Here is a 21,878-nt window from a genome sequence, read left to right on the forward strand (position 1 = left end):
AGAGAGAGAGAGAGAGAGAGAGAGAGAGAGAGAGAGAGAGAGAGAGAGAATGTTTTGGTTGTTTTGATTTGAGAAAAGACCTCATGTAGCCAAGGTTTGTCTTGAATTCTTGACCCATGAGATTAAAGGTGCATGCAAGCATAACTTTTGAAGCAGGGTACTATGAAGCTTCCTTTATCAAACCTTGATCAATTGCCATTTGTTTTCTGGAAAATGATTTTTCAAAACTTTTGAGATATATAAAAATCATATCCTTGGGCAGAGATCATCAAGAATAATGTGATGTTTTATTGTCTTTCTTCTGAATACTTAGTGCCTTGTGATTTCTGCAGGTTCCTCATATATTATTCTATTTAACACAACTGGTTCCTCTACTCCCAGAGAGCCATGTTTATCTTCGCTTTATCCCAAACTTCATTTCTGAACCGAATACGGACCCGTTATCAGGCTGACTTACAGTTACACAAAAGAACAACTCGAAATACCCAGTTCTATCTAATCAAGGCATTAGGAAGCTTTATTAGACTTAGCAGCAGCACAAAGGGGTTTTACAATACTTTGTAACTGACCATATACTAGGGATATCTTTCTAGGCCAGGGCAGACAGCCTCGTTAACTTTGAATAACTCTATGTCACTACAGAAAATACATGAAATGCTCAGGTTTCCCAGGCACACTGTGCTTATAACAGTGGCCGTCACCATCATCATATCTCCATAGTAATATATCACACTGATCTTTGTCTTAGTTTGTAACTTTTGTGGTCCTGGTGATGGGACTCAGACCCAATACAAGCTATGAAACTGCATTGCCACTTAGGTGTCTCCAGTCCTTTTTTTATATTTTCTATTTTGGAGACAGAATCTCACTAAATTACATAGGTAAGCCTTGAATACAACATGTAGGCCTTGTACTTGTTACCTGGTATTATAAGTTTGTGCTACAGTGGCAAGCTATGATTTATATTTATTGGATGTTAGGCACTGCCATTTGCTAAGTGCTTTTGTGTATACTAACTCACTAGTAGTAAATACTATTCAATACTACTACAAATAACATTAGCAGCCCCATATTATATATAAGAAACATGAGGCATAAATAGCTTCTTGGACTTTTCACTAAGATCATGTGTAAAAAATTGTCTAAGATCATCTTTAAAATATAAACTCAGAGAGAGTATTTCTAGGGCATATTCTAGAGATAATGTAGTCAGTACTGGTCATTCATTATTCCACCTCTGGTGAATTTCACAGAGTGAAATAAAGGATACCACAATTATCATAATTAATGAGATATACAGATTTCCCCAAGTTCCTTACGAATCACACAGTCATTAAAAAGGCAGTCTCATCATAAAAAGAGTATAAAATCAGAATCTTTAGATTGGAAAAAAACTCTCAAGTCACTTACATAACATTGTGATCGACAGTGGAGCATTTGTATTCTGTATGAAATGAGATCTCACAAGATTCTATTGCCTAGTGACATCATGGCCAGTTATGTTCCTGTAGTTATGCTCTATAATGTTTGAATAATAATGATAACATCAGCAGATAATTTATTTCTAAGGTTATATCCCCGTGTTTTTATTGTCTGTGACTGATTTTGCTGAAATCACTGAGAGTTGTATCCCCCAACACTTTGTTGCCCACTCCAGAACCTTCTCACAGACTTGTTCCCCGAGCTCTCTGTGTTGCCGCATGCTCTAACACGGTACCATGTTTGTCTGCGCATCTTGTTTCCTACAGTCACCTCTCGAATTACTTTTTTTTAGAAATCTACTAATTTATGTGTAAAAGGCTCAAAGACAGTTCTGGCTGGATTATCGTATTGTTTTACATTGTAACTGTCCTTTTTTTCTATACAGGAGCAAAATTTATTGGAACATTCCCAATTCCAGACACCTATAATCCAGATGATGATAAAATATATTTCTTCTTTCGAGAATCATCTCAGGAAGGCAGTACTTCTGACAGAAGCATTCTTTCAAGAGTTGGAAGAGTTTGTAAGGCAAGATTCACTTATTTTTCTTAAGAGTTATGTCTATATGCATGAAGTAAAAGTAATTCATCTTAAATGTTGAAGGAATGGTGACCATCCATTATTGATAAAGTTGTAAGATGAGTTTACACTACTTTATATATAATTATATGTAATATGTATATGTGTAATTTTGGAGATGCAATTGTGAAGAGCAAAGATAAGTTATTTTCAAGTATTTAATATTATTTCCAGTGCTTGATCTGCCTCCCTGGTCTTGCATGACATTGTCACTCTGTCCCAGATCCTCTCTTACTTAGTGTTCTTTCTAATAAGAACACACACTGTCCTGATCCCCCAAGGAACAAAGTTTTCATGTAGTGTTAAACAATCTTATCTTAAAATTGAATACTCAAGGTAACTTAAACACGAACAAAGTCATGTCTCTGCTTTTATTGATATACATCACATATATAGCGACCGTGTATTTTGTTTGGGCCAACTTACTTTGCAATATATCTTTAGCTTATTATATAAGATACATCCTATATAATTAACCTAGACTAAGTTCTAAGAGAAAAATGAAGAAAAGCTAGAATATTGCAATTAGTTTTGAATACTGCCATTCAATATAAATTATAGTAACTAAATTAACAGTTTGAGACACTTACATTTTCCTATATCAAGGCTTTTAGTTGGTTGACTATGGTCCTTATGGAATAGTGACAGGACTGGAGCCAAGCCTTGATTTCTGAACATGTGTATTCTTCCTGGTTTTGACTCTGCTGAAAGAACTTTCCTGAGAAGAAATAAATCAATTACTATGAACAAGAGCTGTTAAGTTAATAAATACCTTCTGCAGGGAATCTTTCTTTGGTCTTAAACAAACTTTACTTTAAGTAAGCCTGTCACTTTTCATTTCAGTCTGTGCCCTTAGGCGCTTGAACACTTCCAGGGGCAGATATTCAAACCATCACCACACATGAAATGGCTAATGACAACATGTCTTTTGAATGAAGCAAGACTTGTGAAACCAGACCATTCTTTACCTCCCATCCTAGTCAATAATCCTTCTCTCACTGATCCTCCTTTTCCCCAGGGGAAAGAATTTCTAAGAAGCATCCTCATTCTCTTAGAGTCCAAGAATCTGTAGTCTTTTCTTAAATCCTCCTGCTAGTGATGAATGGTCATGCTTGGAGTTGCTCCTGGTGCATTAGTGTACTGAAGTATGCCACCTAACAACAGTACGCTGGCCCGGAGAGCTGTGCAGTAGATTGGTTCTTTCTAATAAGTGAAGTGTATAAAAAATATCAAAAGGAGTTTACAAGCAGATTCATTTCATGAGTCTTTGAAAAACACATAGGACAAGTGTGCTGTGTGTGGTGAATTTCAGTGCTAATTTCTTAATGTGTATAATTCATTCATAGAGTATTATTTGTCATAAAGTAATGGTTTAATGCTCTAAGTGAGTCTTAAAGGTGGATGAATGACTTAACATTTGTCAATTTTTATACAGAAACTGTACAGACAGGAAGGTCTCTAAGCTTGAAACATGGAGTATTATATTTTAAGCTATGATCAAACTCAGGAAATTCTGACAATGCAGGGAAAATGCAATAAATGACTCATCACAAATTAAAAAGTCTCTGAGACTATACAATAAGACTGTAAACTTATCATCCTAAGATGATTAAATAGGGACATGTGATGGGTGAGTTTGATGAACAAAACCGAGACATTTCACTCAGTGTGTCTTGTCTCTTAATCATTCTTTAGCCGGGTGGCATCTAAGATTACTCACTGTGGTCTGCTAGTGGAAGGTTCATGATCTCTGGTTCCAAATGCTCTCTTCGCAAATTACCTACAGCATATCTGGGCTCATATTCACTTTGACTTTATATACTGTTTTCACGTAAAATTCTTCTGACATTATTTGGAATTCATTCTTTTTTGTTTATTTCCCTTCCTTCCAAAATACCGTCTTAATGTCATTTCTCTATGTTTTGTCAAGAAATAGCAGAAAACATACTCTTCTAATGAGACAAAATTGAGTTGAGAATTTTAAGAAAATAGTCGAGAAGGAAGATTCCATAGTTCGCAAAGTTAAGCGGAAGCTGTGGAAGCCCTTCTGACGTCACCAGGGTTCATTCTAGAGACACAGAAGTCCTATAGGCTACTTCTTCTGCTGACATTTCCACAGTCCATATTTGGAAACACAAATGTTAATTCTTGCTGCCATTGTTTGCTTTTATTTCTAATACATTGGCATGAAAAGGAACTGTTTACAGTGTAAGAATTTCATGCCATTTCTGTTATGAACCATAAGAAATGGTATTACATTGAGTTGAATAATCTGTTTTCTTGACTTATTTGGCAAAAGGTTATTGGTAAGAAGCCCCAGAAACAGACTCTCACACATGTCCACACACACACACACACACACACACACACACACACACACACATACACACACACAGACGTAATCCTCATGTGCACAGGTACACACACATGTGTAAGATTAAACATTGTTAAAGTGAAAGGCAAATATGTTCAGTATTGTAATCGTTCCATGCATTATCACTGAACATTTCACCACCAACAACAGAGTATGCCTTCCCTAAAAAACATATCACAATGCTAATTCTAAGTCACTGACCTTTTTCAAAAGGAAATTTCAAGGTACAGCAAAGCTAAACTCATAATAAAATATGACATAAACAGGAGATATGAGAAGTTGCTATCAGTGAAGTTTGAAGACATTATATGAAGGGAACTATAATAATGAATGATAGAATATAAACAGGATGATTATACATGGAGGAATGTAGGGCAGGCATTCCATGCAGCATTTTTTTTTTGATTTTATTAATAAAAGAGGATTTATTTTGTTATTGTTACTTACACGTAAATGTGTGAGTGGATGCTACATGATTGCAGGTACTCACAGAAGCCAGAAAGTCATTGACTCTCAGGCACTGGATTACAGGGTGCCCATCTCTTTCTTTAGGTACGGGAAGTTTTCTTCTATAATTTTGTTGAAGATATTTGCTGGCCCTTTAATTTGATAATCTTCAATCACATCCACTCCTATTATCTGTAGGTTTTGTCTTCTCATTGTGTCCTGGATTTCCTGGATGCTTTGAGTTAGGATCGTTTTGCATTTTGCATTTTCTTTGATTGTTGTGCCCATGTTCCCTAACGAATCTTCTGCACCTGAGATTCTCTCTTCCATCTCTTGTATTCTGTTGCTGATGCTTGCATCTATCGTTCCTGATTTCTTTTCTAGGGTTTCTAACCCCAGAGTTGTCTCCCTTTGGGTTTTCTTTATTGTTTCTACTTCCATATTTAGATCCTGGATGGTTTTGTTCAATTCCATCTCCTTTTGGTAGCGTTTGNTAGCATTTTCCTGTAACTCTTTAAGGGATTTTTGTGTTTCCACTTTAAAGTCGTCTGTTTACCTGCGATTTCCAGTATTTCCTTCTTAAAGTCCTCCATCATCATCATGAGAAGTGACTTTAGATCCATGTACTGCTTTTCTGGTGTGTTGGTGTATCCAGGACTTGCTATGGTGGGAGAGTTCTGTTGTGATGATGCCAAGTATCCTTGGTTTCTGTTGCTTCTGTTCTTAAGCTTGCCTCCTGCCATCTGATTATCTCTAGTGTTTGCTGCCCTTAATTTATCTGACTGGAGACTGTCCTTCCTATAATCCCAGTTGGTTCAGGACTTCTCAGAGTCCAGATTCTTTGATTGTGGGCTCCTGTGAACCTGAGATTCTGGGTGTGTCTGAGTTCTTGGCAGTCACGCTCCTCTGAAACACTCAAATACTAGTGTGACCCAGCTCCTGTTATCCTGGGATCCTGTTGTCTTAAGATCCTGGGCGCGTTACAGTGTGTGGAAGTGGTGTCTCCTTTGAGGACTGTGGAGTTGTCTGGTCTGTTTGAAACCAAGGTAAACCTGAACTGATTAAAGGAACCTGAGCCTCTGGTCAGGAAAGGCTCTGGTGTCCTTGTTCCTGCTGTCACAGGCCCGTCACTATTGGATTGTTGTGTTCCACTCATCAGTAACCCTAAGATCGCTTGGGGCAGTCCGCTAGGGACCATGGGGGTGTCCACCAAATCTGCGCCCTAGGTGACCATGTGCTGGTGCTGACCAGAAAAGGCTTGTGCCCCTGGACAGGCTGGTTCTCTGCGGCCCTAGTGCTATCTTAGGTCCTGTGCGCAATTGGATTGGAGCAGATTTTATGTTCCACTCACCAGTGATCCTAAGATTGCGTGGGACCATGGGGGGTGTCTGCCCACTCTGCACCCTAGATGACCTGGTGCTGGTGTAGACCAGAAGGGCTTTGTTCCCCTGGTCAGGCTGGTTCTCTGCTTCCCTAGTGCTGTCTCAGGTCCCGTGCGCGATTGGATTGGAGCAGAAGTTGTGTTCCACTCTCCATTGATCCTAAGATCGCTTGGGCAGTCTGTTAGGGACTGTGTGGGTGTCTGCCGAATCTGCGCCCTAGGTGACCTGGTGCTGGAGCAGACTGGAAGGGATTTGTCAGGACAATACCTTTCTGTGCAGACCCTTTTTCAAACTAAAAATCATTTTTACCATACAAGGCTTATTTCCTAATGAATTATTTATCATAAGATCATGGCTTTATAGTTCAACTATGTAACAACATTTTCATAGGTAAATAGGGTGATTTTCCTATTTTCTGATTTCCGAAAACCTTGTTAATCTCTATTAAATTCTTCACTCTTGTTTAACTGTCAATATTTCAAAGCATAAAGTAAGCCATCTTACACCTCAGAGAATTTTTGTCACAGAAAATACACTCTATAGATGCCCATGATGAGGAATTACACATTGACTCAATGATCAGTCACAGCAGCATGAAATAAATTATGGAAAAACTTCTGTCTACTTACCTTGATATTCAGTACTTTCAACTACCACTGTATCTGTACAACCTCCCCCACCGTAAGTGTGTGTGTGTGTGTGTGTGTAAATGCTGATCCTGTTAGTGGGGCTAGCTCTCAGCTTTACACCTCAAGGCTGTTTTGCTTACTGGTGGATTCCCTTCATTTTTGGAAGCATTGTGGCAGGCTTACTTAAGCAGCCCACTCTAAGTTCTAGCTGCAGGCCATGCCCGTTCTCCTTTTGTTTTGAGCATTTCCTTTTGTCCATGCCAGGAATTCAATTTGGATAGCCCTGACACATAACTTGCCTAAGGGTCTCATTAATAGCTGTTTGCTTCCATTCCACTTGCATTGTCTGTTTTGATATATGGCCCGACTTGGACAATCTCTGCCTTTGAAGATTTGCGGGTTTTAGCCTGATGGCACTTTCTGTATTTATTGATCTCCTCTGAGCTGTGGTTTTCTGCTTACCTTTAGTGTGTCACTTGCAACCTAAGTGAGAGATTTAGTGGCCCCAGTTACAGATGTGCTTTGCCTGGACTTCCATCTGTTTTCCAGTCAGAAAAAAAATCCTGGGAAGGGATGTATAATGGTTGCTGTAGCTTTTAAAATAAAAATTAGTGAGCCTTGATACTACCCGCAAGCATGCCTATGTTTACCCAACTTAACCTGCTAGTGCTTAGACACTAATTCTTTAGCATAATGCATTGCCCATGTCCTGCATCTCTAATGATGTGAGTTTGTGAAATAGTTAGAGAAACAGGTTTTCTCTGTTCTCATTCATGTTCTCAAACAGAAAATCACAAGCAGTTCCCTGTAAATATTACTTAAAAAACAAATTACAAAAAACAAATAAAAAAAAATAAAAACTCTCTCTCTCTCTCTCTCTCTCTCTCTCTCTCTCTCTCTCTCTCTCTCTCTCTCTCTCTCTCTGACTTTTTTTTTTTTTTAACCAGCATGGTATAAAACTAGGCATGGTGGTGCACGATTGGAACCCCAACTCTTGGGGGATAGAGTCATGAGGATCAGAAGTTTCATTACTCTCTACTACATAGTAAATTCCAGGTCAGACTGAAATACATGTAACTCTGTCGTTTAAAAATATTGATTAGTATTAATGGACTAACTTTTTGAATATACAGATTTTTCAAATCCAAAGAGTTTAGAGAATAATACACTCCAAGAAATCAGGATGATAATACAGTTATCAATTCACCTTTGATTAAAATTTCAGTATTTGATCAGACTTGTTCATGTATACTCTTGTGCAAAGGAAAGGGGAAATCTATGAAGCATTTAAATGCAAACATCTTTTCTGTACTGTCTTCTCCAGTGGCTCTCGTCAACAGTATTTATTCTTGTATTGTACTTGGAATGAACAAAACTCATCATTTTAAAGTGTGATAAAATATATATTTTTCTAAACTAAAAATATTATTCTGTCACGGATGCTACTATTTCTTGGAAGCAAATACACAGGTCAACTCTAGATGATCATCAAAGCCAGCAAATAATATTAAAGACATTTTGTACCTTTATGATTTTGACATAATGGATGCTTTTTTCCGTCTTTCATATACTTTATCTGATTTGCCATTCGTAATAAAAATATGTAGCTAACAGGCTTTAAATAGTCCTGTCCTGAAATATGCTAAAGAATACCAATGTTCAAGTTGTTAACCAGGGAGTTTGACAGCCGCTGTCCAGCTTACTCTTCTCTGTGGCCTCCCTGGCCTGACTAAGTTATTTGTAGAGACAACCTTTAGTTTCCGGAAACTTAATAAAAATGGCCTGTATGTTTTTATGCAAGTGAACAAAAATGTTAAAGATAATATCAACTCAAGATGGCAAACTTAAAGGCTTAAAACTGTAGTCAGAACATTCGAGAAATAATTTGAAACCTGAAATAAGGACCACAAGGTCTCATTTGACATAGGCCACGTAGATCATAGTATAGTAGTTGTTGTGTTTTATTAAAAAAATAAAGAAAGAGCCAGGATATGTTTGGCAGAGGTACAATATGGTGAGGTGGAATGGCCTCTGTGGGCCCATATTGAGGCATCCCCCCATCCTAAGGTACCAACCATAGTATATAGTATAAAATAGAGTATACTTAGGGTATGGGGGGGGGGATTGAGGAGCGAGTAGAGACAGAGAAAGCAGAGAAAGGCAGAGAGAGATGGATATATATATATATATATATATATATATATATATATATATAGAGAGAGAGAGAGAGAGAGAGAGAGAGAGAGAGAAGAGGCCAGGCAGAAACATCTGGAGAGTGAGGGGAAGGGCAATGGGGAGAGAAGAGACAGACAGGGTAAGAGAGTAAGAGAGTAGGAAAATAGAAATGTCAGAAAGTAAGAGAGTGAGGCAGGGGCAAACAGACCCTTTTGTGGTGAGTCAGACACACCTGGCTGTAGCTAAGTCACTGTGGGGAGGACCCTCGAAGGAGCGCTAACAGCACTACTTTAGGGATGGGGAAGAGGACTCCACAGGGAAAAACCATTCGCCACCAAGCATGAGAGCCCAGTGGTTGGAGGAGAAAACTGATTTCTTCAAGTTGTCCTCTGACCTACAGATGCATGCCGTGTCTCCGATAACTCCCTCCTCCGGGGAGATAAAATACATGTTTAAAAATGCACTACAAAGCTATACCCTTCAAAAGCAAATGAGAAAACAATGTCACCCTTTCCCAGTTTTTTTTTCCCCCACTGGCTCGTTTGCTGTAAATTGTGGTTTCTTATAAATCATTCAGGGGAAGAACAACATAACTTAACTATTCCTACTACTAAAAATGAAAATAAAAGGGAAAATATTGATATAATAGCAATATTAATTTAGGAGCGACTCAGATAAATATTCACATGATATTATACTCAGCAATCCTCTCAGGTGACTTGCTGAAACAGATGTTAAAGCCACAGTGATTGACATAGAAATGGGTGAGACAGCACAAGAAAAGTACCATTATCTATTTTCTTGAAAAACTGGAGTTATAGGCACTTGTTTCTTTAGAAAAGAATGCCTGTCACAGAGATTTGTCTTCCCTTTTCCAACATCAGACCTCTTGGTATCAATTCTCTACTGCTTTCAAGGATGTCAGAGAGTTTCTGATACTTAGGAATCTTAAGTAAGTTCCAGGTAGCTAGTAGACAGCCAAAAATCATCTCCACTGTGTTGGTTTGAATATACTTGGCCCATAGGGAGTGATACTGTTAGTATGTGTGGCCTTGTTGGAGGAAGTATGTCACTGTGGGGTTGGGATTTGAAGCTCCGACCAGTGAGATCAAGATATAGAACTCTCAGATCCTTCAGCACCATGTGCCTGGATGCTGCCCTGCTTCCTTCCATGATGATAATAGACTACATCTCTGACCTTGTAATCCAGCCACAATTAAATGTTATCCCTTATAAGAGTTGCCTTGGTCATGGTGTCTTTTCACAATGGAAACCTTAAAACACTACCTACTAACAATAGACAGAGAAGATACCTTAAAAGAAAAGGCAAAGATACATATGTGTAAATCATTAGGAAAAGGTACAGAGAGGAAAACTAGCCATAAGTATCTTTGTACATGGTTCCCAGGCATTCTGCCTACTCAGTCCATCTCCATCTCCATCCCCTGAACATATGACTTCAATAAATTATCAGACACTTTGAGAATTTTATCGATTTTCATTACAATTTAAGGTCAGTTCATATATTTCTATAGGTCTTTGTTTTACAATAAAGAGGTGAAAATGATAGAAGTGGATGCCCACAGTCATCTATAGCATAGAACACAGAGACCCCAATGGAGGAGCTAGAGAAATTACCCAAGGAACTGAAGGGGTCTGCAACCCTATAGGTGAAACAATATGAACTAATCAGTACCCCCAGAGCTCATGTNTCTAGCTGCATATANAGCAGAAGATGGCCTAGTCAGNCATCNTTGGGAAGAGANGCCCCTTGGTCTTGCAAANTTTATATGCCCCATACAGGGGAACGCCAGGGCGAAGAAATGGGAGTGGGTGGGCAGGGGAGCAGGGTGGGGGGAGGGTATAGGGGACATTGGGGATAGCATTTGAAATGTAAATGAAGAAAATATCTAATAAAATAAGTTTAAAAAAAAGAGGTGAAAATGACAAAACAAGGTGCTGAGAGATCCACAAAAGTTATAGTAAACAGTGATTAAACCATAATTAGCATATGAACCCAGAACTGTAACCGACAAGGACACAAGACACACTCATAGATGCTCATGTGTGACAATTTTGAACTCCTTTACACGTCTGTTTAATATTTAAATGAACCAAAGTTTGCTTGCACAGAAGAAATATGTTTTAAACATTAGGATATATTGTGACTGATCTACTCATTACTAGGTCAAAACAGTTCATAAAATGTTGTCAAAACCCAAGCAGGTGACTAAACACAGGCATTCTTTTTGGGTACCACCCAGATGGAGCACAAGAGGTCAGGCTTCCTTACCTTTATCTCTTTGTTTCTTTCATGTGCATCTTTGTCCAGAGGGTCTTACAACAAAGAGGCTGTGATAACTGGAGTGGGGGCACACAGACCTGACTGGTGACCATGAGCTGCCAATTCTGACATCTCAATAATAAATTCTTTGTGTTCATGAGACTGTTGACTTCTTTAGAACTTCACAAAAGCAAGCGAAGACATGACGATTTAGTATAAGAGTGATTATCTCCTTTCAACCCTCTTCTGGGCTTAAAGTTCTCAGAGGGGATTTCATGGATTTGCAAACAAACACAGGGTCTGGGAGCTGAATAACAAAGTCAGACTGACACTTCCTTGCAGAAGAAAGACAAAGTCTGGTGCAGAGAACTTCCTGGGATAGATTTCTCTGTTTGTTTTTATCTTTTGTTTCTTAAGTGACTAGACAAGGCTCCTGGGTGGGAGGCAAGAGCAAAGGTTACTTCGTTAAAATATTGAAACTTTTAATTGTCAAGTTAAGAAAAAAAAAAAAAACAGTGTAAAAATATCTTTTTAATCAACAAATTTGGAGCTAGTAAGTTAGAATTTTCTCATGTTTACCATTAATGAAAACTGAAAAGAGGAGAAATATTTTAATATTTGTTGACATTTTATACACCAGTATATTTAGAAAAGAATGATACTTTCTCAAATATGAGCATTTAAAAAGCCATATGTTAGATTAGTCGGCCTTTATATCTTCAGAGACATCAGAATTGTCAAATAGCTAGGTAGAATATCGTTTAAATAATGCTAATCAAATAATTAGCACACACAAGAGAAACTTAATAGCAGTTATAGACATGCATGTTACTGGAGTGACATTAAAGCATGCTATGTGGTTTTCTCAAAGACAAATATAATTATTTCATTTCTTTCCTAATTACAATCTCCGAGTGCTTCTTCATTGTCTACTTAATAACACACAGGCACCTTGGCCTCGTATGAAAGTCTCCCTCGGTCTTCTCCTAATTTACTTTTCTAACATTTTCCTTCACTATTTTAATTAATCCCAGTTTTCTTCTAAGCCATCTTTGTCTTGGTTCTCTATGTTTTGGATTGTTCTGTCTGTTGTATTTTTCCCCTAATTTCCAGCCCCTGGGGCATTTCTGCAACTAATCTTTTCCCATGTACCCTGACACTGCCTGTCTTTGTAAAGACCTGGTATAATGTCTGCCTCTTCCCAAACACCTGTCTGCATGTGTTCAGTGTGCAGGAAACTTCAGCAGAAGCTCTGTATCCTTGGCTCGCCAAACGTGTTTAAACAACTTTGTCAATGTCATTTGTATGGCTGGTTATTTCTTAACTATTAAATGTATGTATTAAGCACCTAATTGAAGATACACCAAAGACTATTCTAATGGGTGAAGAAATTAAGAACTTGATTCTTTTCATGATAACTTAAAACTAAAAATTGAACGCTATAGTAGATTTTACTATCGTCAAAAATGCAGAAATTCTAAACGACATTCTTGATAAAACAGAACATCAAAAACCTCACCTAGATCCCTCCTATGTTTCTTTTGATTTAAAGCACTTTCTATGTACAGCATTTTTTTGTTGTATATATGCATATACATATAAATATATGTGTAACCTCAAGGACATATACACTAACCTACACATATATTCTATTGTTCTAATACCTTGGAATCATTTTAGCTTTAGAGAGAAGAGATAACTTGTTGAGTGTGGTTGTTCACCCATTTAATCCCAGCTCTGGGAAGGCAGAAGAAGCAGGATTTCTGCTAGATTAAGACAAAATGGTCTATACAGTGAGTTCCATCCAAGTTATATAGGGCTACAAAATGAGAGCCCATGTCATATTTTTACAAAGAACAACGAGTGAGAAAAAAAAAATCTATGAGGTTTTATGTTTACTTACTAAGTACATGAAGTGTTCTTTTATTCAAGATCAATGCCTTTTAAGTTTAAAATTATCTTTTACTTTATATTGCTATTTGTTATAATTAAAACAGTAAATTAAGAAAATAATGATCATTACTCCATTTGATTGATCAATAGCTATCCTGTTAAATAGGGAAGATTTTCAATGAGAGTTGTATATTGTGCAACTGTGAGCTTGATGTCAGTTTCTCTGAAGATGTGAGGCTCTGTGGTCTTCCTTCTGTGTCTTCTTTTGTCAAGAATAAATGTATATGTGTGTGCACATACATACATGCATACCTACGTGGACTCAGTTTTCTGGCTTAGAGTATTCAGTCAGATATTTTCTTCAGTTTGGTCTAGGTTATAGGCATGAAGCAGCCCGGAGAAGGTAGGTGCTAGAACTTCACATATAAAGTGTGTCAATTAAGTTTTCATTAACTTTTCTAAAAATTGGAATGAGGAAAGACAAAAGATTTAGGTAACATAGTTAAATGTAAGTAAATTGATAGAAACTGAATCTAAGAATATTTTTATTGAAATAAAATGTTTAATGTATACATTCCATGAATCATCTGCATTTTATTTATTAAGAGAAATGTAAAAACCTAGCTTATTCAAATATATTTTTTAAAGCTTATAAACAGTGTACAAAGGAATATAATTCTGTTTATTTTATTTGTTTGATATGGATATTTATATTTGGCTTGATGTTTAAAACCATTTTAAATAAAAAACTTTTGAGTAGAAGTTTTATGCAGACTAATATTAAAAATTATTTTCTTATGTATGTATGTATACACTTATGTTTCCTTGATGTTTAATTAGTAATACATCAGTTTAAGAAAGACCACTTTTAATTCTATAATGAAGCCTATTTTTCAAATATTAAAATATTGTTCTCAAAAGCATAAATGATGCACAAGTCTTTCTAATGGATATTGAACTCAAGTTGTCTGGCAATATACTAAATATATTATGCAAAATTTTCCATCTAATCATCAAAATAACTGAATTTCAAGTCATTAATCATATTTGGTCAATGACAAACTAGAAATGTATTAACGTTTTATAAGTCATGAAACAAAAACTTGGCATACATAGGATTGATCCCAGCCTGCTTTAATTACTGCAGTTTCGCATGCATCGACTCATTCATGAGAGTTAAACTGCTCGCATTCACTTAAGCATAAGACAACTTTTGCGCTTGAGTGAAAGCCTTTCCATTATGGAGGAGTTGAAGTACATATTCAGGCTTCATGAAGGTAATATTAATATTAATAAGGTAATATTAATAAGATTAAAGGTAATATTAATAAGATTAATATTAAAGGTAATATCAATAAGATTAATATTAATAAGTATTTAATAACCTGTAATGCCGACTGGTTTTGTTAGATGTAGATTCATATCGGTAACTTTTTAACCTTTCTGTTTTCCATTCTTTTAGAACGATGTAGGTGGGCAACGAAGTCTGATAAACAAATGGACAACTTTTCTAAAGGCAAGACTGATTTGCTCGATTCCTGGAAGCAATGGGGCAGATACCCATTTTGATGAACTCCGTAAGTTGCATGTCCATTGTTTCTTAGAAAAGCGTAACTACTTCATTTAGTGATTCAACATTTATTTTATTTTAGCATCAAACACTCAGATACACACAAACATATACACAGCCTGAGGGAATTGTTCTTACTAAATTGACATCTGCATAGGTGAAGCATTTGTCATCAGTTTAGATGTACAATATAATGAAGTATTCCTGTTTCTGAAAGATCCTCAAATTAAATAAAGAAACAATATTCGAGTAATGAGATGTGATGCGACTAGACAATCTATCCACACAATCCTTTTCTTTTTTCCTTGGTTGGAGCAACCTTCTACAGGGAGGAAGTTGCATTCCTTGTTCTGATGATGCCCTCTGCTGGGGAATATGGAAGCCTTGTTGATCATGATCCTCTGACTCAAATCATTCAGAGAGGCTCAAAACAGATTTCTTTTTCATTTCATTTCAGTTCAGTTCAGTTCATTTCAGTTCATTTCATTTCAGTTCAGTTCATTTAAGTTTCTCTCTCTCTCTCTCTCTCTCTCTCTCTCTCTCTCTCTCTCTCTCTCTCTCTCTCTCTTTTGTTGTTGTTCCTCTTAAATCTAGTTCTGGAAATACATTAGTTGCATAAATCAACACTATTAACTTTCTATGTTTTAATTTTTTATAAAACATGTAAAATGAATAAGTCCTCCAATTAAATTACTTCCTAAGTATTATGTGATTTACTCATATTGAAAATAAACACATCCGTATCTCACATAATCCTCTAAAACATTCTAATACTTCTTCACTGTCAGTGCTGTATTCACTACATATGCATGCAGCTAGCTTCATATGAAACATTAACTTGAAGCCATCACAGCACAACATGTTTTTAAGCTGGTGAGTAATATCTTCTCCAAGTCTGTGGTTTTAATTTTATATGAAGTCACATATTCTTAATTGGAAAGAGTCATGGAGACTGCCAATTGAGTCATTTCTTTTATATTTGTTTGAAGTATACCAATAGAGGTTATGTCACATAACTGGTAAGAAAGATTTTACCCTTAATTCCTTAATATTGTAGTGATTCATCATTATTTTATAATCTACTTAGAGTATTATTATTAGTAGTAGTATTAAAAGACAACAGTAATACTGTAAATCAAATATGTAATAAATAATTATTTTTCCATTAACAGAAGATATTTACTTACTCCCTACGAGAGATGAAAGAAATCCTGTAGTATATGGAGTCTTTACCACAACCAGGTAGGTTGAACACAATGTTCTTTTTAAAGTTTTTTTTTTTTTAAATAAAACTCTGAAGAGGTGTATTGTAATGCATTAGGGTATAGGATCATGAAGCTTTGCTAGGCAATTCCAGAATTCAAAAGGGAGGCTGCTGAGAAAAGGCAGGGAAGTTGAATTCTCAGCGTGGCCCAAGATTTCAACAGCAGAATCTGTAAATATGTACAATTTATGGCATGATTGAGTGAGTCCACCCAGATTATTGAAGATATCCTCCCTAACATCAAATGATCTTTTGATTATATCTGTTAAATACATTCATATTAGTAACTAACCTCATGTTTGAATAGTTGGAGACACACTAGAAAGGTTACCACAGTGAATGTGGTTTGTCTGTGGTAGATAATGAGGCTCTCTGGCACTAGGCCAAATGCTCATACCTGGCTAGTCTGAAGACACTCTATTCTGTACTTTCTTACTTCAAGCTTTAAAAAGCAGTTTTTGTGTGTGTGTGTGTGTGTGTGTGTGTGTGTGTGTGTGTGTGTGTGTGTGTTATGTTTATGTCTTTGTTTCTGTGAGTATTTAAACTTGTGTGTGGATGTTCATAAAGACCAGAATAGTACATCTGATACTTTAGAATTTGATTTACAGGCAGCTATCAACTGCCTAAAGTGGGTGTTGGGAAACTGAACTCTAATGCTCTGCAAAAGCAACAAGCACTTTTAACCCTGAGTCTTCTCTTCCATTCTACAGAGAATAAATTTATTCCTTGAAAACTTTCTTGCATATAAGTCAGACAGTTATTTACTTGTTTCCCTGGCAGTCATGGGCTAATACTGATGCTCTAAGATACATACTCAACCCCGAACTTGCATAGGTATATTAGATACTTTTCTTGTCACTCTGACTGAATATACCAAAGAACACTTATAAGAGATATTAATCACCCTCCGAAGATTGAATCTATTATAGTAAAGCAAGCACGGCCTGGGAGCTTTCTCACAGTTGAGGTTATAAAGCAAAGTAAACCAGGGACAGAAACAGAGTTGAGGTGTAATCTTCAAGGCCTACTTCCAGAGAAACAATTTCTCCATGAGGTTCCACCTCCCAAAATAGTACTACCAACTTAGGGCCAGTTATTTAAAACCAAGAGCATGTTAAGGATACCTCATGCTCACACGATAACATTAGCTAGAGGATCTTTTAAATTTTCCTTCATAGTTGCATAGCAAACATATCTTTATCATTTCACCTTTTTTTTCTGTTTCTTAGAAATCTATTCCTGATTGTTCTTTTTACACCAGCATGATTTCCTCTATCCCAATTACCACAGATAATTTTTACCCAGTTCCCTGAATATCCATATTGCTTTTAGTCTACTTTTGCTACACATGATTCAATGACTCATCTAAGCTCAGGCCACTGCACATATGAGTAAGCATATCTCCAAAATGAAGTTACAGTATAAACTTGTTAGATACCAAAAGCATATATATATGCAATGCTCGTAATTAATGCTTTCTATATGTGTGACCAAAGAGGTTTTACAAAGGAAACAAATGAATGAGGGACTGAATTCATTAACAAAACTGTAATACATCATAAGATAGAGCATTCTTGACTTAGAACCTTATCATATCATGAACTCTCCTATCTGTACCCCTTTGTCAACTTGAACAGGTAGACATGGCTGTTCTGACAATTCCACTAACTTACCCTTGATGGTAAGTTGTTAGTTCCTATCAACAAAGCCTGTCTGAAAGTTTCCTCATCTTTATAACTATATTCTTATCTGATTTTTGCCTTTTACATAACACTGATGCTCTCCTCTGACTTCAATGAGATTGTAGAGGTACCCACAAACTTCTGATAATGGTGTATTCCCTACTGCCTTCGTCCTATTTAATTTGGTGACTAATGTTTGGTGTGTTAAAAGTACACAGCCATTTCCATTGCATGCCTAGAACACTTTTCAGTTTTGCATATATCTTCCCATAACTCTTTATCATTGTGCTTTGACATTAGCACTGGAGGACTTTGAGGTACTGCTATCGACAAGGAAAGAAATGACTCTGGTATCTTCCTTTAAATAAAATCTTGCAGTCTATAGCTTTTTTTTTTCTGTAGCAAGATCCTTATGAGGAGAAATTGTCTATGGATTCAGAATACATTATAAAATAGTATTTGATTAATTATGAAACTTAAGATGGAAATATTTTAATATGGGCATTAAGAAGACAACCTAAGAGCTGTATTTTGAGAATCAATTTTTCTAATCATGTGCAATGCATTTCAAATAGTTGCAAGAAGAGCAATTGCCTGTAGTGGTTCAAGAGTCTCAGCTCTAGTTTTCTTGGCATGTTTCCATTCAAAATCTTGCTTTGAAGTCAATGTGTTCCACACACCAGATTTAGATATGTGCCAGGAAGACAGAGCCCCAAGATAGTGCTTTTATTTTATTTTTTTCTTTTCCTATTAAGTTTCTGCCCACCCAGAGTGTGAAGTTACAGATCTTTGTTCCTGGTTTTCTTTGTTGTTTTATTTTTTAATGCTGCCATGAAGACTGATGTAATTTTGGAATTCAAGTCATATCCTTTATCTAGAAAAAACCATAATTAACCTTTAATAATGGTGTATTATTTCTTTAAAATAAAATAGGCAGATATATCATTATTATCACAATATCACTTTCCTCCTAGATACCTGCTTACCATTGCCTTCTGAAGTTTCTTACTTATAAGCATTCCAAGAAGAGTAATGACTGAGCTTGTCATGCTAAAGAATTATTAGCTTTTTTGTGTAAAGTCTGGATGATGTCATTTGGTCAGAAAGGTTCATCTTAATTTTCAGAACAGACTTTGCAGAATGTCTTAGCCTCAATGAAAATGCATTTTTCTTTCTAGAAACACAACAAGAAAGAAATACCAGATGTGTCCTAACTATTGTCATCTCTTTCTTGTAAAATTTTAGAATCCTTGTGGAAGTTTTACCTGCTTAGTATTCCTGCTGAAACCACAGGGTTATGATCATATTCAGTATTAAGTAGATTGCTATAATTCATAAGCCCAATTCAAGAAATAAAAGTTTATTTCTCCCTTAAAAATCATTTTAACAAAATCATGTGAACAACATATTCATTGTCAAAACCTGATATGTGCAATCACATTGAATAGATGGATAAAGGAAAGTAAGGTGGCTTAGTCAGTATTCACACTTGCCACACAAACCTGACACAATCAGTTTTGTCCCCTCAACACATACTTGAAGATTACAATGAAATGTGTCACTCACCCAGAACTACATGTCATGTACAAACAATACAATAATAACAAACATAATAAAATGTTTCAAAAGACCGATAAATGATCCTGTTTTTCTTGCATCCAAATATTTTAAAAACAATGGAAATTTTATATTTGAGTGCTTTATAATATGTGAGTAAGAATCATACCTAATCATTTCTACAATATAGTTTTTCTAGATCAATGATTCCTAACCTGGGGGTCATGATGTTTTGGGAGTCAAGTGACCCTTTCACAGGGGTCCCGTATTAGATATTCTACATGTCAGATATTTACATTATAATGAATAACTAACAAAATTACAGTTATGATGTAGCAATAAAAATAATTTTATGGTTGAGTGTCACCACTACATGAAGAACTATATTAAAGGGTCACAGCATTGAGAAGGTTGAGAACCACTGTACCAAATGTTTCCTATTAAAAATTTGGTGTCAATGTGGACATTACCTGTTCCATGGTATTTCCTGATAATCCATTTGGCAGCCCATTTTTGATATATGCTTCCCTTTCCTACGTATAGGTTAGTTACCATCATCACATGTCAGTCAGGATTACTTGCCTATAAGCTCCTTCTAGACATAGACACATATTTCTGCAGAGCCTGTCTACAGCAATGTGCGACATATTTTCCACACATCTCTTAGGTGCAGATATGTGTTCAGCGGGAGAATGATATCATCTTCCTCTCTTTTAGCTCCATCTTCAAAGGCTCTGCTGTCTGTGTGTACAGCATGGCTGATATCAGAGCAGTTTTCAATGGTCCCTATGCTCATAAGGAAAGTGCAGACCATCGTTGGGTGCAATATGATGGAAGGATACCTTACCCTCGACCTGGAACGGTATGTACCCAACTTAAACCTGAATTATTTTGCTAATTCCATATCCAAGTCCTAATTCTATTATTGCCAACTATGCCACTTTTAAAGCCACATGTCCTGTTGATTTTGAAATAATAATCTGTTTATAGTGATATGTTAGTATTTCCATTATTCAAATGAAGTTAAAGAATATTGAATGATAATTTTAAGTACTAAAGAACACACTGGACTATGTTGTGATGCATTAAAAAATGTAACTCAGATATATCAATTTAGTTGTGTATAATGCAGAATTTACAAATTAGATGAGAATGCCAACTGAGGAATTGTTTTGTTCAGACATGCCTGTGTATATCTTCCATACATCTCTAAAGTGTCTTAGTGTCTAGTTCTTTTTTGTTTAAAAAAGAACTCATTTAAATGATCCATTTTCTTGATATGCATCTGTCTTCCTTTATTATGCTGAGATTTGAGATAATATACTGTCCTTAGAGTGGAAGAAATTCTTAATAGCCTCTAGCTCAAGATAGTTTGATGGCATATATTGTAGTTACAGTAATCTGAGAGATGTAGTAAGATTTTGAATTTGAGACCAGTCCCTTTACAGGCTTGAAAGGGGGGCTACAAGTAGGAGAAAAAGGTAGATGAGGAAGAGGAGGAGGACTTAGTCCAAAATTATTTTCAAATGGTACAAACCATACTTAAATATAGATGATTAAAGGTAGAATGTAGGGGCTGGTGAGATGGCTCAGTGGGTAAGAGCACCCGACTGCTCTTCCAAAGGTCCAGAGTTCAAATCCCAGCAACCACATGGTGGCTCATAACCATCTGGAACAAGATCTGACTCCCTCTTCTGGATTGTCTGAAGACAGCTACAGTGTACTTACATATAATAAATAAATAAATCTTTTTTTAAAAAAAGGTAGAATGTATTTTGGTTTTTATGCATTTGCTTAAAAAAAAAAAAAAAAAAGCAGGAACTGGAGATGCTTCCTGTAGCTGTGCAATCAGAAGGACCAGTGTTTAGATGCCTGGAAATCAAATAAAAAGCTAGATTCTGTAGTACATGCCTGAATCCCTCTGTGGAGGAGGAAGAGATAGGAAGATCTCTCGGACTTTCTGTCCAGTTAATCCATCCAAATAGCCTGAGCTTCAGGATCAGTGAGAGGTTCTGTCTTCCAATATAAGACATACAGCAATTGAAGAAGACACCACATTGATCCTGGAGTGAGCCACCATTATCAGCCTGTGGAAATAAGTTTTTCAAATATTACAATTTTTAACAGTCACATTTTAATTTCTTTCATTTTTATTATGAACAGAACAAGGAACCTGTGATATGGCTTATTAAATTTTTATGTTTGCAATACATTACCATGCAGCACAGGATAATGCTTGTACAACATGCATGCAGAGCTCATTCTTCCTGCCTGAAAAGTTGTTCCCATAGCTTTTTTTCCAGCTCTCTTTATTCTCTTTTCCCTATCCTGTGATAGCCACTTTATTGTTCTTTGGTTCTATGAATTGTACCTCAGTATCTTATATAGTAAATAAGTAACAGACTTTCTGTGAATAAACTGTTTTACTCAGTGTCTTAAAAGCTTTTTCATGCTACATATTGTAGAATTATTTCCCCCTTTATGGCTAATAGTATTCCAGAGATGTGTGTGTGTGTGTGTGTGTGTGTGTGTGTGTGTTCGTTCAAATGCGTATTTATTT

At 36.3% G+C, this 21,878-nt stretch overlaps 1 protein-coding gene across 1 annotated transcript in view; it reads left to right on the forward strand.

Moving 5' to 3' along the window:
- The window catches only part of Sema3d (semaphorin 3D), a 182,926-nt gene that overhangs the window by 131,223 nt on the left and 29,825 nt on the right, over positions 1 to 21,878 (forward strand). Inside the window, exons 8-11 of the mRNA XM_021190341.2 lie at positions 1,868 to 2,010; positions 14,708 to 14,822; positions 15,988 to 16,057; positions 20,036 to 20,180. Of these exons, the coding sequence (XP_021046000.1) occupies positions 1,868 to 2,010; positions 14,708 to 14,822; positions 15,988 to 16,057; positions 20,036 to 20,180 (473 nt within the window). The remainder of the gene's footprint in view (positions 1 to 1,867; positions 2,011 to 14,707; positions 14,823 to 15,987; positions 16,058 to 20,035; positions 20,181 to 21,878) is intronic.

This window comes from Mus pahari, chromosome 2 (genome assembly GCF_900095145.1).
Source record: "Mus pahari chromosome 2, PAHARI_EIJ_v1.1, whole genome shotgun sequence".
NCBI lineage: Eukaryota > Metazoa > Chordata > Mammalia > Rodentia > Muridae > Mus > Mus pahari.